The 25,378-nt window shown below is 39.7% G+C and overlaps 1 protein-coding gene across 1 annotated transcript in view; it reads left to right on the top strand.

Annotated features, from left to right (window-relative positions):
* LOC120833991 (CUB and sushi domain-containing protein 1-like) overlaps nt 1–25,378 on the top strand; it is a 276,934-nt gene that overhangs the window by 205,951 nt on the left and 45,605 nt on the right. The window contains exons 29-43 of the mRNA XM_078085041.1: nt 2,021–2,212; nt 3,948–4,086; nt 7,397–7,584; nt 8,927–9,121; nt 15,941–16,057; nt 16,168–16,281; nt 17,925–18,020; nt 18,148–18,351; nt 18,737–18,861; nt 18,950–19,046; nt 19,788–19,892; nt 22,006–22,124; nt 22,468–22,537; nt 23,677–23,793; nt 24,204–24,413. Coding sequence (XP_077941167.1) covers nt 2,021–2,212; nt 3,948–4,086; nt 7,397–7,584; nt 8,927–9,121; nt 15,941–16,057; nt 16,168–16,281; nt 17,925–18,020; nt 18,148–18,351; nt 18,737–18,861; nt 18,950–19,046; nt 19,788–19,892; nt 22,006–22,124; nt 22,468–22,537; nt 23,677–23,793; nt 24,204–24,413 — 2,088 coding nt within the window. The remainder of the gene's footprint in view (nt 1–2,020; nt 2,213–3,947; nt 4,087–7,396; nt 7,585–8,926; nt 9,122–15,940; nt 16,058–16,167; nt 16,282–17,924; nt 18,021–18,147; nt 18,352–18,736; nt 18,862–18,949; nt 19,047–19,787; nt 19,893–22,005; nt 22,125–22,467; nt 22,538–23,676; nt 23,794–24,203; nt 24,414–25,378) is intronic.

Below are 25,378 nucleotides of genomic sequence, written 5' to 3'. Positions count from 1 at the left end.
TCACATGGTAGAGGAAAGTGTGTAAAAGTGTGACATGATTGTATATCACAGAATTAGATGGTCTGTCTTACTCTTTCTCTCCTCACATCCATTTATAAGGGAAAAACCAATCTCTGAATTAGCATTTCAATTAGCTAATTAAACAACTCCTCACACACATCATTTTAGTTATTATATAAACCTAATTTACATTGGCTTTAAGATAATCCATTTGGAATTAATGTTGCATTTAACAGGATTTCAGAAACAGTCAAAGCCAAAGAATCACTTGAGAAATGAACATCTCACCAAGGGACCACTTTAAGTACTCAAGTAGCCCAACAGGAACCCGCGGTTCAGTTCGGGAAACCAGGAAGTGCAGTAAAAATGTTATGAGTTACATCTCTTCTCACGATAGTAACCTGCTGACCTCACTGCGAGATGCTAATTTGAGAAATTGATAATTAAGTATTAACACGATTAAAGTAATATTAATAAATAAAAACACAAATGTGCTTTAAATCATTTTATATATCTGCTTATAAACCAAGTACTTTGCTCTAATTTTAGGGATTTGTATGTTGCAAAGTGAACTATGAATCCCAAAATTATCTTTAAACTGAGAAAAAAGTATTGTAAAAGGATGTTAGATCCTTTTCTGTCACACTTTCAAAAATAGAAGTCAATGAACACTTAACATTCTCTTTGGTTTCTTCCCTTTTTTATACAACCAAAAGTATTCTGGACAATAACTGTGCCCTTTGGTTGAAGTGACGGTCTTTGCTGTCTGAGCCACCGAACCCAAATCTCCAGTCGTACATATCTTTCATCCGATGCTTTCTCTCTCCATCTCTTTCTCTCTTTTGTTTCTCTCTTTCTCTCTCAAACAAATTAAGTTATTTATTTCTCGCCATATTTTAAAAATAAATATTTGCACTAACTAACGTGTTAATCAAAGCCCTGTTATTCCATTACTATGGTAATGGCTCCTCATATTTACCTCAATGTTGATTCACCAAAGCAAAGGTAATGGTATTTGCCACCACACTGATTCATTCAAACCTGGTTTTGTGAATGTAATGAGTGAGCGATTTATAAGGGTGATGTTTTTTAGATCTTTATTTTCTCTCATTTCATCCTCTCACTTCCCTCTGTGTGTTAATGATGGAAAACAAGACTGTTCTGTACTGGAAATATACAATAAATCTGGGGTTATATAACTACTCTTGGCTAACCACAGGGCTCTGGCCATGATTTTACATAGGAATTTTACTAAACTGAAGTCTCTTTACGGGTCATTGAGCCTATAATTGTATAATTTGTTTTTTTTTAAGTGTTAAATATATATTTCTGTTGTTGCGTATAGTGAAGAAGAGAAAGCAGAAGTGTTTGGGTAATTGTTAGTGTTCTGAACTACGAGCTACTATACTGTTGCAGTGATTCATTACTAGCAACATTTGAAGGAACTGTAAACTAAAAGCCATTCAATTTTGAGTCGCACTTCATTTTTTTTTATAACATTTAATTTCTTCCTTTTTTGATATCTTGCTAATAGGCTCACAAATATATTGAGCGATCTCTTGAGAGGTCCTGACTTACTGGTCAGGCACGTAGATAACACATAAGAATTCATATTCACAAATTCAATATTTCTCCAGTGTTGATCCAAACATGTTTACCTTTTGTTATATTTAAACACTGATTGATGCAATGAAAGCTCTTCAGTATATTTTCTAAAGGTTGACATTTCTACACACGGGAGCTAATTATCATCAATTCCTACCCGGCATCACTTTGACTAATACTTACTCAATAACAAAAAAGAAAAGAATACACAATTAGATTGAGCCTGCAGGGACAAACCATGTCACTCGCATCCCCATGTACTCTTCTGTCTTTAATAAGATTGTCAGTCTGATGCCAAAATCAGTTCTCTCCGCATGAGGAACAATAGTAAAACGCAGCACATCTTCCTTTCGTTTTCTGAAGCTACCCATATCATCTGTGTCTGTATGCTTCTTTGTCTTCCCGCATTCTCCAGCGACCACAGCGACGACGTGCAATGACCCAGGCGTCCCCGTAAATGGTTCTCGATACGGCGACACTAAGGAGCCCGGTGACAGTATGACGTTCCAGTGTGATCCAGGCTACCAGTTACAAGGCCCGGACACCATCACGTGTGTAAGACTGGACAACAGATTCTACTGGCAACCCGACCCTCCGACGTGTGTAGGTAAGTGTGCGTTATTCTGCGGATAACGACATGTCGACTGCCAAACTGAGATTCACCTAAACAAAAAAGAAAACAAGATGGTGATGCCACTAAAAATGAACACTAAATGTGCACTAGATGTTTAGATTTTTCTGGAATAAATACAGACCTCTGGAGGTTCATCTTAAGTCCAAAGTGTAAAAAAGTAAACAACAAACAAGGCAGTTCAGATCTCTTCGGTAGCCCTTTGTTGTTCTGCCACATCCAATATACTTCGGGGACAAGTCAACGACAGCCTGCTGGTCAGTTGATCTCTGACCCCAAATGTTGATGCTGCTGTGAGAGCATCAGATGCTCTTTAGGATCAAGGACAAGTTGACAAGGTGCTGAAGAAACTGTGGTTGGAACTGCTGCTTTCAGTGGAACACAGTCAGATTAGCAGCGTCACAGGATGATGCAGTAAACTGGAATAGTGTTTTCTGGATGATCACTGCTGGAAAGCCAGAGCTTGTTTGCTCTTTTTCTCTATCATCACCACCCTGTGGCCCACCGACTGTTTCTGTAGCCCATCGAGCTGCGAGAAATCCCGCTCCACGCGCCATCCACACAACACCGCTGCAGTTTGTTTTTTTACTCTTGCACTTTCAGGTGGACTTGCCTTCCTTTATTTTCCTCCTCAGCCTTTTCTGACTTTGTGTGAAGCCTGTGTATTTCTTTGAGAAAAGCAATACTAGAAGAGTATCTGTAATGCAGCAAGAGCCCTTTGGTGTGTCCTTAGTGCAACCTGCAAATGTCTGGAGGTTAGGACAAAACAATCCTGTGGCATGTCCCTGTCTCCCATCATACTTTGCAGTTGGTAATAGGCTTTTGCTCAAGAAAATACCTCTATTAGGGGTAACAAATACCTGAAGTTTCTTTCCTGGTTAAGTCCTGCAAGCCCCCCCCCCCCCCCCCCCTGGCTTGCAGCAAGGGACTGAAGACAGATGCCACAACCCTCCTTTATGTTGCCATGTTCTTCTTCTTTACCAGCCAGCAGCATTGGCAAGTCCTCCAGCACAGTCAGACACTAATAATTTGCCTTTGAAACACATTGTGCTTTGTTCCTGATATGACCTCACATTATACAACTGTAGATAAAAATATATGTCTTAAATTTGAGGCCACGTGTGTTGCCTTTCAACTCAGGTGGTAAATCCCTAGATGTTCAAAGGCTGCTAAATTCAAACGATGCACCACAGTCTGGCGTGCAATAGCGTGTCTGGCTGTGAGTGATTTGCAACTGTTAATGCCTTTGTTTACTTCTACTTCACTGTTGATAATCCTTTCACACCCACATGCCATCCCCTAGACACCTCTCCATGTTTCTTCACATCACCAAATTGCTGTGTGAATGAATCTATCCTTCTCCTGTTGATAACATCGCTTTTCCTGCTTTCTGGCTTGTTGTGGGCTAACAGGCCCACTAGGGGCGATTTCCTGCTAACTACCCCCAGCGTTACACTCTCACAGTCCCGCTCTTTTGCTCTTTCACCTCATCCAGCTACCTGTAGAGATAATATCAGCAATCCACTGGGGGGTAAATGTGTCTCTCCTAACCAACCCCTGCTGTACTTTCTATCACTAACTAACTCTCATCCACTGTGCCCACCATGAGTGGTCAATCGGGGGTGATTATCTTTTCAAATTACCCCGAGCCTGATGCTGTGTATTCATCTTTCTCCTGTCTGTCTCTCTCTCCCTGTTTGTCTGTCTCCAGCAATGTGTGGGGGCAACGTCAGCGGCCCTTCAGGGGTAATTCTGTCCCCTAACTACCCCCAGCCGTACCCCCCTGGGAAAGAGTGTGATTGGAGAATCAGAGTCAACCCGGACTTTGTCATTGCTCTCATCTTCAAAAGGTGAGTCACCTAGCAATGAAACTTGGCCCTGTACATGCTGTACGCTTTAAAGCAGGAGAGGAGCTTATCTCTGCTGCCCCGCTTTCTTTTTACTTTAAATTCACCCCAAATGAGCCTGGGCATTTCTTCAGTACTTCAGTGCATTTCATGCTTTAGAGTTTCCTGTGGGAGTTTAGATCCCTCTATTGTATTTGCAGTTTCAAAAGCTGCACATGTTATTTTTGGTCCAGGACTTAGATGCAATAGAATTGTAACAATTGCAGGTGTAAACGTTAATAAAAACATACTAGTTGCATCATGACAAACCATATTAATCAAGCATTGGTCCTCAAGCTGAAAAACATGTTGTGTCATAAATTTAAAAGCAAACACTCGCTTTCAATCAGGACATAATCTTATTGAAGATGTGATTTATTCCTTTAGAAATACAAAGTCATTAACACATGTCTTGTGTTACGGTTGTTAAATCTGATTGGCAGTTTTTGTTGTGCAGTTTTACTAACGGATCACAAATTATAAATACCCACAACAACAAAATGATAAAAATCATTCATTTTTAATTATATCATCCAAATATCTGAGAAAACATAGCAAATTAAAAAAAGTCAAGGTTTAGGGGAAGGAGTGGGTCCCCGAGGACTCTTCTGAAACATATCTTTCTTTTGACTTAAATTTAAAAATGGACCAACCTCCAAGGTCTTTATTTTATGAATTTTAGTATTTTTAGATTTTCAAAGAATAGTCTCCATGACTCCGTGTCCCACACAGGCTAAAAGCAAAGTCTGCGTTGTATAGTTAGGGATCAGCCACTAATACACCCATTTGATTGAGGAAACCTCATTAGACTGCTTTAAAATGTCCTTCTAACAAGCTCAAATGGTTAGTTTGTGGTGAGATCTTTTCATCAATTCAAATTCTATTAAATTTCTATTTGAGTTTCAGGGCCTTTAACTACCTAAATATTTCAATCAGCCAACCTTTAGTTGTTAATTTGTGTAAACATATAGGTAATTCCTGATTAATTTGAAGACAAAAAATAAATTACGTGAGAGACTACTTGCTCGGAAACTTTTTGAATGGTTATATGTTGGCAGATACACTAATCTTGCCTTAATTTGGAACGGGAGATTCATGTGTATGTGTTTTTTGGTTATAGGGCAGTTTTTATCTACATTTCAATTCCTGATTGTGCCCAAAGTGAATATTGTAAAAGCAGTGGTTCGGGGGTTATGCCAAGGCCAGGAGTTTGAAATAAAGGATATAAAAGCAAAGCAGACTTTCTCCAGATTGCCACAGGAGAAAAAATGACCCAATTTAGACTCCATGTGTTTTCAGCTGAATAAATGATTCTTTTCTCTTGTAACAATGAGACTGTTTTTGTTTTGTTTTGCTATTAAGTTGTTTTGTAGATGTTCTGCCCCTTTATGTTTTCATTATTTATATCATTCTGACCTAGTAATTATGTATTATAAACACAGTTTAAATTGAATTCTATTAGATTTAACCGATAACAATGACCTACTATTTGATCAGTGTTTGAATTTAAAAACTCATATTGTGGTATCATAAAACAGGCTTTTCAGCTTTTATATCCACAAGTCAACTGTAATTTTCTTTTCTAAAATATCCCAAAGTGATATTTTCGATACTAATTATATAGTCATTGGAAAGCATTTGCATTATTTTCACAATTAAAGTTTAGACTGTTTTATGGTGCTGTATATTTCAAGATGTACAATTAATTACAAAGCAAACTGAAATATGGTTTCTCAAGTTTGCAGGATTGCTTTCGTTTCACATTCGGGCTTCTCTCTTGTGTTACCTTTGGTTAGAAAAGTTATGATGTTGTTCCATTTCTGCTCTGTGAGATCTTCATTTTCAATTTATGACATTTAGTAGCTTAAGCATCTAGACTCAGAATGTATTGCTGATGCAAAAAGTATTAGCATGATTCATTTGAATGCTTTTTCAGTGCAAAAGGGGCTTATGTCCCGTTAAGCCCATTCTTTACAAGCTAGAAACACGGGTCTTACTTAAACTGGGGCATTCTGCCTACTTACTTTAACTCGCTTTTGTAACTTCCAAAAGTCCTTTTGTATGATAGTCAGCCGACCGTCAACAAACGCCTCCTTGGACCAAACTCAGCTATTCATAACATTCACGTATCAGAAAAGGAAACCGTTTGGGTATATAAGGGACGAGTGAGGCATTTCTTGTTGAAAATATTTCATACAATCAGTTTTTTGAGATATTCAATTTGCATTTTACTTTGCTCTAAACAAAACAAATTGCGTACATCCTAAAGAACTGACAACGAGTGTAATCCCTCTCCTTGCACAGAACTGTGTTTCAAATCATGTCAATGCTCAGTTTTTTTTCTATATTTCATAGAATCTATTCAGCATACAAATATTATTCATCATCTAAATAATACTCGACAGCGCCCATGGCTTTCAAAAACTCCCCATGGTGCTTTTATGCTGGTCATATATAACCCTACACTTTTACATACACGATACATTGCGTCTTACTTTTTCTTCTCCATCTTTCTCTGCTCTGACACAAACAGACACACACATATTTCTGACTAAACACTTAGCAGGATAGTTTAACCAGACAGGGGGAGACTGAGCTGACTGAAACCAGATGTAGGTCTGTATATGTTTGTTTCTGTGTGTCTCTGTGTGTGTGTTTACCTGCGCACACACATTTGGCTCTATGTGACACGTGGGAGTAACACGGTCAGTGTCAGGTCAAACCTTTTTTCAGTGTGTGTACTTACACTTTTACCCTCATGAGGATCAGATGCTTTTATGGATGAATCAAGAAAAGATAAAGCTGCCACAGATAATATCGGAAAAATCTTTCCAAATAAAAAAAATGTTTTAGAAGGCACTGTGGGTTTACTGTATTCTCAATACATGCGCACACAAACTGAGACTATAAATCAAGATGGATGGTGATATTTCCTTTTAACAGGATGACTAAGTGCTGCAACAACTTTTTTTTTAAATTTTCTATGAAATGAATGTTTTCAACATATTATTGCTGCAGTGCTTTAAGTGTTCACTTTTAGTTACGTCAATGTTAATTTCTAATGCAGTATACCCAGAAAAGTAAGAATAGCAGGTGATTGAAAGAGTAATAGCATTAACTAATTGGTATTCATTGAATGAAGCGGGTCTTTATATTTAACAAACATCATTGGAATAATTGTTTGAATTATTCAAACAACACAAACGAACCCTGTAGTTAATCTTACTTGATTCTGTCAAGAATCTGTTCTATTTATTTATTTTTTTTACCCCAGTTTCAACATGGAGCCAAGTTACGACTTCCTGCACATCTACGAGGGGGAAGACTCTAATGGGCCGTTACTCGCAAGTCTCCAAGGCAACCAGGCCCCGGAGCGCATAGAGAGCAGTGGTAACAGTCTCTTCTTGGCATTCAGATCTGATGCCTCGCTGGGCATGTCTGGGTTTGCCATCGAATATAGAGGTAATTGAACACCACACCGTTGCCCTCGTATAATGTCCCTTCAAAGTCAAAATTAAAAAACTGAAATTGCTGTTAGATAATGTTTTAAACAAATGCCGTTTCTAAAATGCCTCGGATATTTGGTTTGTGTATATAAAGCCATTTTTTACTATCCCATCAATGAGCTGTAAAATAACAGCAGTCTGAACTTATCTTTTAGGTAACGTTGTTAAATGTTAGCGTTTAGGAGGTGATTGCAGTCCAAAGTGTTTTTACCGGACATACATCCCTGTGCTGAACTGAGCTCTCCTCCACGTGCAGTGTGTTCTAGAGGGCGTCCCAGATTCAGTCCAGGAGCTGCTTCAGGACAAACTGTCTCAGTAAACCAGTTGTTGAATACATGCAGATTAAATCCAATAAAAAGTTGCTCATTCTTTGATAAATAACCTGGAATTGTTTTTTAGGTCACTAAAACAAGAAACGTTCATTGCGTGTGTCTATGAAGGATAATGATTAAAATTCTGATACAGGTTAGGTAACATTTTAGAGTGCGTAATCTGTTAAATTCACCCGTGCTTTAGATCAGGAGTGTTTGCAGTTAAAAGACCGTGCTGTTCTATGTCAATTCACAAGTTGTCAATTGTCACAGATTGTGACTCATCCTGTTTTTTTTTAGATGTTGCTTCACTGGAGGTGTTGATTACTTGTTTGACTGAGCAGAGACTATATGTATATCTAGATGTATACCTTTTATAAAGCATATTTTTCTCTTGGTTCTCTCCCTCCATTTATCTCTAATTAAAAAAACAGCACCCCCTCTCTCTTTTGTCCATCTCCTCATGCCTCACACCTTTGTACTTTTGTCGTTAATTCCCTACCTTTCATCTGCCACCTCTCTAATTAAAATACAACCTTAATCATCTCCCTGTTTCACTTCCACCTTGCCCTCAACCTCTCTCTCTCTCTCTCTCTCTCTCTCTCTCTGTGTCTCTCTCCCTGACTGTGGGTTTTCCTGTTTCTCATTCTGATTGGACAATCATAGTAAGGCAAAAAAAAGTTGGCTTCACGCCAAGAGAATATTCAAAAATTCTCACTGATGATTTTGACCCTGGAGGGGTCCATAATCCTAAACAATTTAAAGATTCAAAATTTGTTTTTTGTGACAGAAAAATGTTACGGTAGACGTTTCCTTCCGTGCATGGGAGAATGTGATGTAGTTCCTAGTCTAGACAGTATATTTAAAGATCTATCCAGGCAATAGAAATAATAAAAGATAAAAAGCATTTATAGTTTCATAGCAATCTTCAAAACTAGTCGATTCTTGTCAATTTTCAGTAACACAAATTCTCTCCTTCCTCCACAGAAAAACCGAGAGAAGCCTGTTTTGACCCTGGTAACATTATGAACGCAAGTCGAACAGGATACGACTATAAATTGGGATCTCAGGTCTCCTACAGCTGTCACCATGGCTACATAACTATGGGCGGAGATACCATCACCTGTGTAATGGGGAATGATGGGAAGCCGGTGTGGGACCAGGCTCTACCATCATGTAAAGGTACGAGAGACACTTTACAACTGCATCCTTATGAACACCAAAATTATGGAAACCTTGAATTGGTCCAAACCTTCTTAAGTTGAACTATTTAATACGGCCTGCTGGGACAAGGGAATAGGCACACCTACTGTTCTGCCACAAAGACGTCCTTAACAACGTTTATAATGTTCAGTTCTTTCTATAATATGAGACTCATCTGTCTGTGTCTGTGTGTGTGTGTGTGTGTGTGTGTGTGTGTGTGTGCTTGTGTGTGTGTGTGCGTTTGTGTGTGTGTGCGTGTACATGTCGGAAACCGAGAGTCTGTCAGGGATCGGAAGGCTGAACTGATTGATTGACAGCTCAGAGGGCCAAGGAGGTGACACCTGCCATACTGCCATTCAAAAAGATAGCGTGTGTGTTTGTGAGATTGTGTGCGCGCGTGCGTGTCTCCTGGCCTTGTGCCTTATGGGTAAAAAATTCAAGAAAGCCACTGAGGAAGGAGGACTAGGAAGGAATTTTGAAATAAAAAACAAAAGCAACCCACACACCTGCACACACAGACAATGCACACTTATACCTCTTAACACTTTGAAAAAGCTCTGTTTAAAATTGTCTGATGAACAGTGAAGACGGGTTCGGGAAGCTGAAAGAGAATAAAGATGAGTGGATTTCAAATCATGTTCACATTAGTCGTTTTTTTCACAGATTATACTCCTTACTACATATTAACCTAAAAATGTATATTTACTTAAAAGTATCTATGGCAGTTCTCGCTACACCTGTGGCTTTTAACATGAAGATGCAATAACCTTTATTTTCAGTAGCAGCAGAGGAGAACTTTGACTCCTTTCAAAGTAAATACCATTTTCTTTTTTATTCTTTCCAAGTTTCAAAAGTACATATTTGGGATAATATTACTTCTTTTATTGGATAACAAAATAATTGGGTTGCATGGCCATCATATCAACTTTGCAAATTAGCCAGTCAGATAAGAGATCAGGAAGTCAGTTAGTCCATTAGTCATTTAGGGCGTAAGCAGTCAAACAGTGGGTTGATGATTGGATCACACCATTAACCAGGCGGACTTAATCAGTGCATATGTCACCTGCCGCTGTATTGATTAGATCGGCTCAATGAAGCTGTTCCAGTGTTACCTGGTAACATAAAGAGCTTGTGTTCATTAGCTAATAGGGGTTTCTGCAATTTGTTTAGTGTAAGATTTAGTATAATAATGATTTTCTACATCATAGTCTTTTGAGCTGTCAAAATGAACGTGTTAATCTATGCGATTAATGTGGCTGAGATTAATGCGATAAAATATTTAACCGCAGTTAACTCAACTTTGTTCACTTCCGGTCTTCCGGTGTTCCGGAAGTTAACAAAGTTGACCCCGGAAACCAAACGGCGCTCACTGCAGTCAGTTAGACAGGACCCTGAGGCTCTAGTTGTAGATGGAGAGAGATTTTTGCATTGCAAGTAAAACAAACAGTGGTGCGACATACACTGTGCAGAGGAATTCCTTCACATGTCATAAGGAAGGGGGATTACATAATATAATACCATAATACTCTGATATAATACACAGAGCATAGAATAAGAATTCTTTAATCACTTTGTTAGATACATGAATTGATGTGCAGACGTCGCAGTCGCCTCACATAGTCAAAGAAGAATAGTTTGACTAAATCCAGTACTATCCTGCTCTATTTCTTCTTCAGCTCGTTTTGTTCATTTCATTTTCTCGCCACATAGTTAGGAAAGTTTCCTTGTGTGTCTGTGGGTCTCTCTGTCTTCAGGCTGCTCCTGGGCATTTAGACCAATCTCATTAGAAGGGGTCAGACCTCTTTAAATAATACATTTACACTCACACTCCGTCTGTCTCCCCTCTCTCCTCTTTCCGTTCAAACCTTCTCCTTCTCTCTCCTGTTCTCTGTAACTTTTACACGATCTCTCTTCCTGTTTTTTTGTCATCCTCTCTTTCCCTCATATCCCAGCTTCCTCCGACCTCTTCTGTCTGTCTTCTCTCGGGCTCTCTTTCTCTCTCCCTCGCTCTTTCATTCACACACACACACACACACACACACACACACACACCTCCCATCTTAAAACGCTCTTTTATTGGTTTCCATGGTAACTAAGAGCTGGTGCGAGAAAGAATTCTCCATGACTGTTGATAAGGTTGTGTGTGTGTGTGTGTGTGTGTGTGTGTGTGTTTGTGAGAGAGTTACACAGAGGCAGAATGACATAGAGAGACATAGCTACTATGGAGTGCCGCCTAGAGGCTAATAGACATACGCATACTTACACACATTGACAATGAATACAAAATACCACTGATGGGTTTATATGCATTTATCAATCAGTTAGGAAGAGGTTTCTTTTCCTGTCAGGGCCTTGCTTGCAATAAGCGCATGAAGGATAGCCGTCAAGCATTCCGTTTAGATTACTATTAAGAGCAAACGGTCATGTTAAACATTGGACATTGACGCATACACAAACCAGCTCCTCTTAGCAGAGCTGCTTGCACAGCTACAACTCATTAATGTGCTTTTAATCCTTTTGAGACAGATTTTCTGAAGTTTGATGCATCTATGACATTTTAGTCCATTTCACTCAAAACGTTGTTTTCACGTGTTTGGTTGTTGTTTATTTATTTTATTATTCTTCGTATTTAAAGTTTTTTTTTTAATGCAAAGCACTTTATAATGGGGTTTTCAGAGTTGCTCTATACAAAGTGTTTGTATTATTCCTTTATTTATATACTAGTGTACTCCTCTGTGTACACACAGAAACAGACTAGCTGCTCATAGCTAGCTAGACTGCTACCAGCTCCACGTCTCCATCCGCTCGATGCTCAGCAGTGTTTAGTCAGTCTGTCCTTGTCACACACAAAGTAGCCACAAGGCTGCATTCACTGCCGCCTCACTCCTCTAATGCATTTTTGTAATGCAGGGAGGAAGGTTTCTAGCCATATTCGACGGGTTGTGCACCTTTTAATCGTAGCTAGATTGGATTCACAGAACTTTACAGCTGGCCATGTCCTTTTTAAGTAGGTGTGTGTTTATGGTGTTGCCCTACTATAGTGTTATTCAACAATATCTATGGCCTAATTATAAAGGCTAGGAATACATTAATTGTTGTTGAGATTATTTGATGAAATTATGAATCTTTAATTATTTTTTTTACTTAGCTTTGTGTAATGGCTATGGTGAATATTTTAAGATTTTTTTCGTTTTTGCATTGGGAGATGCAGCAGAAGTCATCATTAAGGCCAGTCATTCCACTTCAATTAAGCAATAACTACAACAACATACAGCATTCACATCAAACTCAACACTGCTGCTTTTAATAGAGAGCCGAGTCATGACGTATCGTTGTGCTCACTCAAGAGTTGTGATTATTTACATTGTTGTGATCTACTCTAAGTCACTTCAACTGTTCTATTTATGGTTTTGTAAAAGTTCAGGATTGCAGCTCAATTTGAAAAGATCTGGAATTTTTTCAAATATCTTTCTTCACTCTCACTGCCGCCCCAAAGTGTGTCTGTGTGCGTGCATTTGTGTGAGACACAGACAGCGATAGATAAAAAAGTGTTATGTACGTTTTTTTGTGGATGTTTTTAGATGATCAAAGCAGATGGATGTGTGAAAGAAGGAGAATGGCCTGCCTGGCAATTGGATCATTTCTTTGTGTGTCAGAGGGTGTGTGTGTGTGATCAAAGCCCATGTGTGAGAATGCTTTTGATAATACTGACACCTGAGCCTAGAGCAGCACCACTGGGAATTGCGTATAGATCAAGACAAGACCTCTAAACCTGAGGGTTTGAATACAGAAACACGACAAGAATTAATCAAAAGAAATATCAATGGATAGGAAGTAGTGGAATAAAAGAAGGAAGGGGATCGCTCTGTTGCTCAAGGAAACAAAAAAAGAAACTTGGAATGTATGGAAGTGTGGAGGGGGGAGACGAGTGGTTGCTGGTACAGCAACTGTCTGGCAAAGCAGTATAAACTGAACTTTCTCAAGTTTCTCTGTGTTTTTGATTGGCATGTAAATCGGTTTTACTAAGCAAGCCATTGCCAAGGTTAGGGGCCCGTTCTTAATGTCCACACTTGAGGTCTCACAGGTGTTGACCTGTGTTCCTGGTTAGTCTGGATGGGCTGAGGGATGTAAGCAGGACATGATCATGACAAATAAACCCAAAAGTCAAAATCCCACGCTCTCTTCTGTGTGGCCGCAGACAGACCTACGTGACTCGACATAATAGATTCACAAAGTGCTGTTCCATTTCTTACTCAGTATTTTTGACCAGGGCAACTTCAGTTTCACTAACCACAGAGGTTATGATAATGACACACACAAAGACACATTCACAGACACCATTAAACTAATTTCAGCGACCTCTGTTGCCCTTACCTGCCGTATAAATGTACACACGCCCACATGGTTTTCACACACAAGGTGTGTAACTCTCTTGGGGATGCTGAGGATGGATCAAGATAGTTTTTGTTCCACTTCTTGTGGGTCATGTTATGGTAGGGATTATTAATATTAAGTTTTTTTTGATAATTGCAGCACACGCTGTGCACTGGCTCAGCAGCACACTAATTCATTCACGTTTTGTATTGCTATGGCAGCGGAGCTACCATCTCAATACAAGCCAATATGTAACAGCAGTTTTAATTGATTCAATATATCAGAATTGACAGGGAGATTTGAAATTGAGGCGCACTCGCCCTAAGCAGCGGCAAGATAAATACCCCCGTGGAGTCCCGACACCTCCAGTGGTTGTATAATGAGTTGATGGAGCTGATGAATCTCAAGACTCGAAGACTGGGTGGAGATGGAGATAGAGACGTGGAGGTGGATTCCTGTTTAAAAAGCAGCATTAACATACTCAATGTAGGGAGACAATCACGTTTAAAAGAAACAGCAGCAAGGCTGCAATGGTCTACTTGTAATGCTGTGCTGTTGGATAAAAGAGAGCAGCTGATATCATGTTCATTCTACATTCACATTGAAAGCACGATATTTTCAACCTTACACAACAAAGGCGAGGAGCCACAAGAGAGCAAGTCATACTTAGGGACGACGTCTGAACTAAACGACAACGCGTAAACAACAACAAATACACAAGAATAACAGATTAGTGTAGTGATACACGTGCCAGCTTTCAGTGCAATGGGCAGTGCGCCCGGCACCAAGGGGAGGAAAAAAGTGACAGAAGAGGCACACTTTAAAATGCAAAGACCGTTTTCAACATAATGTTTCCAAATGCTTGAAGCACTCGAGCCGAGGGGATGAAGCTGCCAGCAGAGTTGCCAGTTTTGTTACCTTAGTTTGACCGCAGTTGCAGCGTAAGCTAGTCGATAAGGATGACTTCATTGACTTTTTTTTGCATTCGTATTTTGTGTCCCGCAAGCTCAATTTATGCGAAACAATGATGTTTAAAGTGCTGACCTTAGGTCACATTGCAGCAGTGCGTTGATCCTTACTTACAACAACGACAACAAAGGAGGCAGAAACTGGACATCAGTCCAACTGACACTTTTCAGTCAGCTCGCAATAAGTGAAACTGGCTGCTGCACAGTCCTGGCAGAGCACCATTTGGGAAGATACCAAGTTTATGCTTATATCTGTGGGCTTATGGCTTATTTATTTATGTTGGCAAAGTGAAGGGAGTTTAAGGGAGAGCCAAGCTCTCTTTTTCAGGAAGGCCAGGATCACACTCCAGCAGTGACACACAGTCACACCTGGAACCTGATCAGAGAAATCATTGTTTGACCTGTTGGCCGGCCGAGAGTGCAGAGGAATCACATTAAAATTGATTTTTTTTTGTCATTTGTATTAATTGTGCAACACATTTTTTAGCTTAAGGCTTTTAAATGTATATATTGCTGCGATCCCTATAACTTTAAACTAATGTGAATTTAAACACCCGCAAATATAAACTGAATCTCAGCACTTAAACTGCGCTGTCATTATGTCATTAAGTACTACTGTTGGCTGTTCTCTGTCGGATGGGTTTTCAGGCTGCACTGGGTGGAGGAGGCAGGAGAGGTTGCTAGTTTCTCACGGGGCAACAAAATATCGATAGATAATTTATGAATGTCAATAGACATTTTTGTTTTCAGTTTGTCAATTCCATCATCATCAATGATTGTTTTTTCTTTCTTTGAATTTAACAATAGACATTACGTGCTAAGAAAAACAAACAATCAATTTGTGCTTGCAGTCCGTGTGGAATTGGCATCAGGGTTACAAAGGCAATAGACTATTATTCAATATGTGGTGAGCGCTGACCTTTACATGTAGATTTCCTTTGTGCACTGAAATGGTGCAGATTGGTTGTTTTTTTCCGAGAGGAGGAAAAGTTACAAGAGACTGAGAATAGAAAGATTTACTTATTTACCCAAGAAACATCGGGAAAGTGCATCCTTCCACAAATGTTAACTGTGATCTTACTTTATTCGGTCAAATTTAGTACTGGTAGTTATTCATTTAAAGGAAGGATGTTTTTATGAACAGAACAAATGAAAAGAAATGGATTATGTGAAGCAGTATTGATATCGTTCTGATAACCACTTAATTGGATATCAGAATAATAATTGTTTCATTGTAACTATTGACAAACAGTGTTGTTATTTGTCTGAAATGCCGGCTTTCGTGACTTCAAGTTTGCCGATGTAACGATTAATGTTATCGAATTTCTCAAAAAGCTGATTTTTATTTTGTATGTAATTAAGTGCAGGTCCCCTGCACATCATTAAGGTCAACAGGAACTTTAAGCTACAAATTGTACCTAAAAATAATGAAATTCTAATTCTTCTGTGTCTGTAGCTCCATGCGGGGGACATTATGGTGGATCGGAAGGAGTTGTTCTGTCTCCAAACTATCCTCTAAACTACACTACAAGACAGACCTGCTCCTACTTCATCACTGTGTCCACACAGTTTGGTAAATTCATCACTTATCACACCCCACCCTCTGACAATGCATTTGTAAATTCCATCACCAATAAAAAAAGCCAATTACTTATTGTCTTCTTGCCTTTCCTTCTTCTTCAGTGGTATTTGGTCAGTTTGCCGTTTTCCAGACAGCAATGAATGACTCCGTGGAGCTGTTTGATGGAGCCAATGAGAATGCTCGACTGCTCAGCTCTCTGGCTGGGTCACATTCAGGTAAGTCTCCGATTAGCAGATTTGAGTGAAAAACACATCTGGGGGAATGCTATTAGGTCACGCTGCCTTGATATTAACATTTGAATTCCTTGCTTTTGTGAATTGGTGAAAAGTATATTTTTCAAAAGCTGCAATTCAGTCGTAATGTTGGAATATTTTTCTGTTTTAACTTTTTTGTTTTCCTCAACAAATCTTTGAAAGAGTAAATAAGAGTTTGTGAGAAAGTCACACTTTGGTCCTGCATAAGAAACCACCAGTGGTTGTTATCACAATTTATTTGACAGGGATGTATTTTGTGAAAATCTATCATGGATTATCTTTACAAGAATAAATGAGCGGTGGAAAGCGTCTCACTGGGACAGTACAATAGCGGGTATCACTGAAACTCCTTAGAACAAGTGTCCCTGGGTTTCCTTATCATCCAAGTTTGAGTTGTCCTTTGTTTTTAACATTTTAAGTCACTACACAAATGGAGATTGAGAGATGAGGTAAGATTTATATAGATGACATAAATAATGAAATGGGAAGAAATATTGATAGCTTTGTCGATGTGCTCTCATTACTTCAAGGTTGCGTGTTCTCCTGTTATGTGTCATGACCAGGGGGAAAGCTGCAGGCAAACCCCACTAGAATTGACATTTTGTTTCTTTCCGTAGAATCAATGTTGTTTTTTTTAAGATATTTAGAAATGCTTGTACAATCATGAGCTGCTGAAAAAGGGGCAGCAACTGCCACAACACTCTGGTGCAGTAGAGTAATGATGAAAACATCAATCCAAGAAGAACAACAAAGATATCTAGATGGATATAAAAGTTCCCTGGAGCATTTATTTTTATTTTCACATTAAGGTGCATCTGTTTGTTTTGTCTTTGCTCTTTGCTTAATAGAGTAGATCATCCAGCTTTTTCTGCATAATATTAACTAGGAGGATTTTACAGTTTTTTGTTTGTCTGTTTTGGCTTTGTTTATAGCTGCACATTATGCAAATACTTTCCCCCTAACTACCATCCATCTAAGATAATTCAAAGGAAAGAGGCCAGTTTCTCTAACGGAGAAAGGGTGGCTTATTCCTTAAAGTTAATTTGGGTTGGAAATTCCCCTTTTGGGTAAAACTGGCAGCAAACATTGAAATACACACGCACGCACACAAGCAAACTGCTTTGTAGCACATTGTTCCAGTTAACTGACTGATTATTCCGACACACAAACATATTAACACACATACATGCATAGCATTCTTAGGCACACACACACATCCCGACGCAGCTAATGATGGTTCTAAATGTCAGCCATACCAAACCATGCTTTCTTTCTCGTTCATCATTGTGACTTTTGTTTGTTCGTGCATGCGTGTGAATATAAATCTCTGTGTGTATGAGTTGCTGTGTGTATCTTCTTATTTTTGTGAGGAACACATTTTACCAAAGAAAGGGGCGACACCTCTACTTGAATTTAAAGCATTACTGTTTAATACGGTTACGACTGTCCGTGATACAGAAAGCTGTGTGGGTCGGCCAGTGTTTGTATGACCGTGTTGGTATAGAATTGTGTTGAATTGCATGTTTGTTGTGTCTCAATAGTAAAAAAATCTAAACAAGTTTTTTTCATTAAAATGAATTTTCACTGTAATTGTTTTTCTTCAGGAGAGACATTGCCATTGGCTACTTCCAATCAGATTATGCTGCGCTTCAATGCTAAGAGTGACCAATCAGCGAGAGGCTTTCACTTTGTCTACCAAGGTAATTCTCAATCTGTTTGTCTCTCTCTCACTCAACTCAACCTTAATGCAAAAGTATCTCCACTGATAATTATATTCCTAATGTGCATCCCTCTTCTCGTTTTGTTTCATTACCATCGTCATGGTAGCTGTGCCTCGCACCAGTGACAGTCAGTGCAGTTCAGTACCGGAGCCTCGGTACGGTCGGCGGATCGGTTCTGAGTTCTCCGCTGGCTCCGTGGTCCGGTTCGAGTGCAGTCCAGGGTACCTGCTGAAGGGATCGAGTGCTATATGGTGCCAGGCCGTGCCAGGTGCCCTCGCACAGTGGAACGCAACAACACCATCCTGTTTAGGTGAGGCTGACTGAGCATAAAATGAATGTAGCATTTACCCACTGTATAAAGTACGATATCAGCTCTTCAGTAGAAGTTCCGTAAATCATCAACTATTGGGATTTTGACACTGACTATCAAACCAAACGTATGCCAGTGTGACATCTCTCCATGCTGAGAAGCGGGCCTTTGCAAACAGCTTCAACTGTCACCTCACGGTTTATACTTTAAACCGTGTTTATCATATTTTGCCTTTCTGGCTCCCTGCAGTGGTAATTCTGCACACCCTATTGTCCCAGGGTAGGCAGAGCAATATTCCAACATTCTGTTGTATCTGTTGTATCAGTTTATTTAATACACATACAACATTAAATGTATAATTTAATGTTTGATATCACCATTGTAGTTCCCTGCAGTGGCAATCTGACTGAACGACGCGGTACAATACTGTCTCCGGCCTATCCGGAGCCCTACCCAAACAGTCTCAACTGTCTGTGGAGGATACATGTCAGCGAAGGGGCTGGGATACAGGTACAGATATATACACCTTTATTGAATATAGAATACAGATATAAAATCAGTTTGTGATGTTTATTTATTTTCATTGTTTGTTATTTAGATCCAAGTGATGACGTTTGCTACTGAGCACAACTGGGACTCTCTGGAGATCTACGATGGAGGAGACATGACAGCTCCTAAATTAGGGTCATTTTCTGGTATGACATTATGCTCACACAAACACAAACTTGTGCACAGACACTCGTGCCTACAAAACGCTCCAGAGATCTATGATGGATGAGAACTCCCAAACTATAGATACCCACAAGGTCTATGATGAATAAAATGCATACAGCATACACTGGAGATATATGATGGATGAGTTGTAATACCCCAAAAAGCATATATACCCTCAAAAAAAATTCCAGATAGCCACTGAATGAGGAAAAAGGAGGAAGGGAGGAAAGGGTAGAATTGTAAGTGAAGGATGCAAGAAAAAGTAGCGGAAGCAGACAGGGAGGAATGAGGAAGCATCTAACCTTTTACCATTTCCCAGCAGAGTTTCCCCTGTGACCTGCCCCAAGCTCTTACTTGTCACACATCTATCACGAATAAAACATGCCGCCCCAAAGGGCAACAAAAGCACACACCTACACAAGTGACTGTGCCCTTCTCTAGAAAGCGCACCAGGAAGCTGCCCACTTTAACCACAGTGATCTGCCATTGCAGCTTCACCGGGGCAGATGAGGGTTGCTTCATAAAAAGACACCAAAATGCTAGCTGACCAGGGGTCCTTCACCTTCACTGCACACTTTTTCCTGGCTGGTTTTGACATCCAAACAATACTTATGGTCAAAATCAAAAGTTTTAAAAACATTTTTTATCATAATATGTCCACGTAGTCCATTGTTGTGGACGCAAACGTTTATATTTGTTTTCATGTTCTCATCTCTTTGAAGGAACAACTGCTCCCGCCCTCCTCAACTCAACGTCCAATCAGCTCCTTCTGCACTTTCAGAGTGACATCAGTGTGGTGGCAGCAGGTTTTCATCTAGAATACAAAAGTAAGTTCAAGCTTTATGTATAGACAGACAACTGGACCGACAAATAGTTCTCAATAGATTGGTGCCTTCTCACAAAAATCCACAAATGCACAAAAAAACAGCTGACAAAATTGAGCACAAACAAACAAATTGCTACAGCTCAAACTCCAACATGAAATAACAAGAGTCGGTGACCTGAATTGGTGCTGCCCAAAGGCATACACACACTGACTGAGACCCAAATCGGAGCAATCACACAGAACACACATACAAAGTACAAACACATACACAAGCGCTTTTGCTTGTGTCATATAGTGCATGCACATAGGTACAAAAACTGACACGTACACAAACAAATGTGTAGACGGACAGAGGATTAGACATAGATATTAACATGATGCATTTCCACATGTACACACCTGTCAGGGCATGTCCTTTCCAGTCCTTTGTAGTGGTTTTAGCTTAGAATCACTTCTAGATCACTGAACCTGTCCCCCCGGTGTGTAGTTTGTGAGTATGAGCGCTCTCATACTCACAAACTACACTCTATGGTCTTTGAGTTCAAAATAATGAACTCAATAGCATTGGAAAGCCTTTTCTTCAACATTGTTTCACAGATTTTTACTGCACTGGCTGTTTCCTGTAGGAACCGGGAACAGCAAAATGACGCTGGCATCTGTTGTGCTGTTAAAGATCCCCCTTGTCAGTTTTGTAGAAATGTGCTAGCGTGTGCGAGTGGACGCAATTGTCCGCCGAGGACACGGGGATGACTGTGGTAATGATTTTCTCATCGTTTTAAGCTGACTAAATGGCCTTTCCTCTAAACGCTCGATCCTTTAAGGTGTCGCTTTCAATTTTGTGTCCTCAAATGAAGCAAAACAGAAGTATAGTAAATCCAGTCAGTAAGCCTTAAGTGCTGAATGCGTCGAGGTGTAGTCCAGTGGCCCTAAGGGGGGTGGGGGTGTGGGGGGGGGTGGGGGTTCTGGCGTTGTCAGCAGTTTACAGAGCAACACCTCTCCGTCATAACGGGGGAAAAGAGGGAGCGGTTTGCTACCACACACCCGGTGAGACCTGGTCAGCCAATTGGAATAGTTTCATTGATCAGTTGTCCTGACATCCTTCTGATGCTGTGCGTAATAACATACTGTGTGTTCATGGGTGTGTGTGTGTGTCTCAAAGTAACACTCTCTTGCCTTTTTTTCCCGTATGTTCCATCTAATAAAAGTCCCCCTCATCCCTCGCAGCGGGCCCACACTCATGTAAAAGTCAGTCATGCACAATATGTTCTAGGCCACCCGGGTTTGTGTGCGTGTGTGTGTGCTCAGTGGGATCACATCGTTTTGCTGGTTGGAAGGTGGATAATGAACCAACAAGACCAGACACACAATCAAACACACGCACACAAACATTCATGCCTCTTTCTCCCCGTCTTTCACTCTCTATTCCTCTTCCACCCCTTTGTTGCCATGGTAACCGCTCCAGGGCGGGCTCCTGCGGAAGTTTCCGTCTGAAACACAAAAGCAGACGCACACACATGAACACACTGATACTTTCTGATGAAGGGCTGGCGGCTGTCAAACTTATTAAGGATGCGTTTAACCTTTACGGGGTTGGGAATAGATAATCAAAGTCATCTTATTACCTTAATGTATTTTATGTACATTTCAGAGGCGGCGTCAACACTGACAACATACAAGCTTTTTTATTATACCAGCTGTCAATTCATGAATGAAAATATAACACTGATTCATCTTAATATTTATTTATTTATTATCCTTTAAAAATGTATTCAGATTCAATGAGTGGTTAAGTAGACTACAGTATTCATTTTCAGAGTTAGGTCACAAGCAATAAAAAACCTTTCATTGACAATTACTGGAGCAAAGATTAAATAAAAACAATCGAGGATACTTGTTTTGCTGTTTTTGTTTTGTTAACATGTTGGCTATAATTAGTAGGCCTGTGTACGTTTGATAATTAAGGTCGAGACAGCAACTTGGGATAGAACTTGATTATGTCACAGTTTATCTTTCTGCATTCGGCTCATGTCATTGAGTATGCACAAAGAAATTGTATTTGTGAAATAAATAAAGGTAATTACATGGTTATTTGTGATTGTGTTCCTATTTTTTAGCTGTTGGTCTCACCACTTGTCCAGAGCCAATGATACCAGCCAACGGCATTAAAGCAGGTGACAGATATATGGTGAATGAGGTGGTGGCCTTCACCTGTGAACCAGGGTACACATTACAGGTATGAAAACAGACAAATCACCTATAAACAAATTGTGAGATACTGATCATACATAGTTTACTAATGCTTTCTTTTCTTGTTTAGATTTAAATCAATTGAACAAAAATATACTAAAATGTTAAATAATGCCTTAAATATTGTGTGGCAAAATTTAGTAAGGACACAGACTGCGGCCATTAACCATAGAACGCAATGAAAAAAATATATTTCCACAAGAATTTTCGACTTGTGTCAAATTAATTTCAAAATTAGCATTTTCACAAAGTAAAAACTTTCAAATTTCAAGATTGCAAACTTTTGTCTTCTCCTGTTTTTAATTGATTTTTCTCCACTTTACCTTCAGGGCCACTCTCACATTTCATGTATGCCTGGAACAGTGCGTCGATGGAATTACCCGCCTCCTCTCTGCATAGGTAACTCACACTCTCTGCTCCGCTGGCTAAACGCTGTCAGGAAAGATCGATCCATTGAGGAAAAAAATATGACCTGCAGGTGTGAGATCCACATTGAAATTTTAGATCCACACAGCAAAGGGACAGAAGCTTTTCTGTAGATTAAGAATGTGAATCCAAAAAAACGGTTTGTATTGAGGGAGGGAAAGAATACATCACTTGAAGTCCCTTCATTCATTACTCGTGTGGGATTCCTCAAATGCACAAAATGTAATTCTGGTTAAAAAAAAATGCAGTTATTATCTTTGAAAGAAGAAACTAAATACATTTCAGTAGAACAAAATGTATTTTATATAAAGACTTTAAATGGCTGAGGTAGTGCTATGATGTGATATGGCACTTGCATATTTTGTAAAAGGACACTTTACCACTCAATGTAATTACAGGACTATGAAATCTTCCTAAAATAAATGGATAACAGCAACCACTGAATAAGGAAGTGTAGTTCATATCATTTAAATTGTGTATTCAATGACGTGACCTTCAAATATGATTTGTGTAAATTGGCAATGTCATACAGTAAAGGATCAATACACCTGCTGGTTGCAAACTCAATTGTGTAGCCTGTGCTGAGAGCCGAGGTTTCCAAATGTCTGTAATAGAGTTAAGGCACCTCGGCGACATCGATGGGAGGGTTTGGTAAAAACTGTAGCAGGTCCTGGGAAGCCAATTCCAGTTAAACTCAACCTTGGCATGTCAGGACTATTTAACCAAATCATGTCCACTGTCTTTCAATAGTTAGGATAGACCATAATACGCTGGTCCCTGAATGTTTAAACATGATACCCAATATCAACAATTGACCTCATGTACTTTGGTTCACACCAAATATATCAACTTAATAGCATGATACTTACGGCTGGTGTTGCACGGGGTGTTTCTAATATTCTCTCAATCATCGTTTATGTAGGAAAGGAGGAGAACATATTTGAAACATCACTCACTGTAATTCAGTCCAACACCCCCTTTAACTATGACCGCAGCAGCAAAGCTGATCATTCTAAACTGTTGAAATGTGGCGTAATCTTCTTTCTTTTGAGGCAAACAGATGATTTCTCATACGATGCCTGTTTTAACCATGTTTTCACTGTGCCTGTCAGCTCCTTGCGGTGGGGTGTTGTCTGAGATGAGTGGCGTCATCCTCAGTCCGGGTTTCCCTGGCAACTACCCCGGAAACCTTGACTGCACCTGGAAAATCACACTGCCAACTGGCTATGGTAAATATTATGGGATAGAGGTGCATTCCTTAAAAGAAACTTGTGAAACTTTCAGTCCATCTGTATTTGGGAAACATAGACTTTCATTCTATTGAAGCAAAGAGGATAAAGTGGAATTCAAAAAAATAAATACTCTTTTCAACCTGAAGGCCTCATTGTCATGTCTCAGATAACAAAATTGAAGCTGTGTTTTTAATTCATGTTAATAAAATATAAATGTAATTATATAAAACAACCAATACAAATAGAATTGGCCAAGAGTTGTGTAGAATGATGTAAATTTACTTTTTTGGTCTATAGGCGTTACATCTCCATGGATCAGTTCATGCCACTTATATGGCATCCAATGAAATGTAATATCATCGTTGCGTGGCGCATATAGTCTATTATAATCTCTGTTTCTATTCTAGGAGCCCACGTTCAGTTCCAAAACTTCTCTTCTGAAGACAACCATGACTTCCTGGAGGTCAGGGCTGGGCCACAGCACAGCTCTGCTCTTATTGGACAGTATACTGGCTCGCAGATGCCACCACCCTTGCTGAGCACCACTCACCTCACAATCATCCACTTCTACAGTGACCACTCAGAGAACAGGCCAGGGTTCAAACTGACCTATCAGGGTGGGTTTCACGTTTGATTTTTTTACTTTTGAAACGATTGCAGACTTAAAATCCCACAAACCAGGAGGTATTATTACAGGCAAATCCATCTGAAAGCAGCCTGTTAAGGGACACTGAGGGAACAGGCGTGTTCAAACTGGGCCCACTGTTTTGGGAACACAAGATAGTTGCTTGAATGATATGAGAAAATATAAGTGGCCTGCTAAAACGTTCTGAATAAATTAGCATCCAAACCTAGTTGCAAACTTTCACAACTCCAAGAAAATGAAGGGTGGGATGAGAAACGTATTGCTACGAGGGTTTGAGCTTAGATCTGTGGATGAGTCAGTTTGAAGACTTGAAAAACCTTGTGGCTTTCCTCTCATTAAAAAAATGGATTGTTAGTAAGCCCCTGTGAGAGACTGGCATCTTGTCCGGTAGGCTTTACTTGTAGCCCAAAGTGCTTCACTTCAAAGACACAAGCAATACACTATGGGCCTGTAGCCCAACATAAGTAGAACACGGCTCACTAACTTACTCAAACGATAACCTACATTTACACGGATGTAATATTGTTTTCCCCTTTTTCCTCCCATTTTGCAATGACCAAGTCCTTTGACACTGCAGCGCTTGTCTTTGCGAACTTCCACAGTTGGTGCGTAAAGCTTGTGGACATGTTTCCTCGCATAAGGTTACACCATATGTTTGTTTGTTTTTAGTACACAGAGAGTTCCATGATACTACCCTCAGTCGTGTTGATAAATAGCACTGAGAGCGCTCCATTCTGGGTGGATGCTTTCATCGCTGCAGCACTCGATGACAAAAACATATACCGATGGATGTATAGGGATCATCGTAGGCTGAATGCACATGTGTTCATCTGCAAAACTACAATGGAATAACTTTCAGAAAAGAGGTTAGCCTGAAAAGGGATATTTTGTATTTGTATATCCTGATGCTAGCTTCTTGTGGGAACTCTGCATCAG

The sequence above is a fragment of the Gasterosteus aculeatus genome, chromosome 12, assembly GCF_964276395.1.
Source record: "Gasterosteus aculeatus chromosome 12, fGasAcu3.hap1.1, whole genome shotgun sequence".
NCBI classification, from domain to species: Eukaryota; Metazoa; Chordata; class Actinopteri; order Perciformes; family Gasterosteidae; genus Gasterosteus; species Gasterosteus aculeatus.
This window is presented reverse-complemented; position numbering and strand designations above follow the sequence as displayed.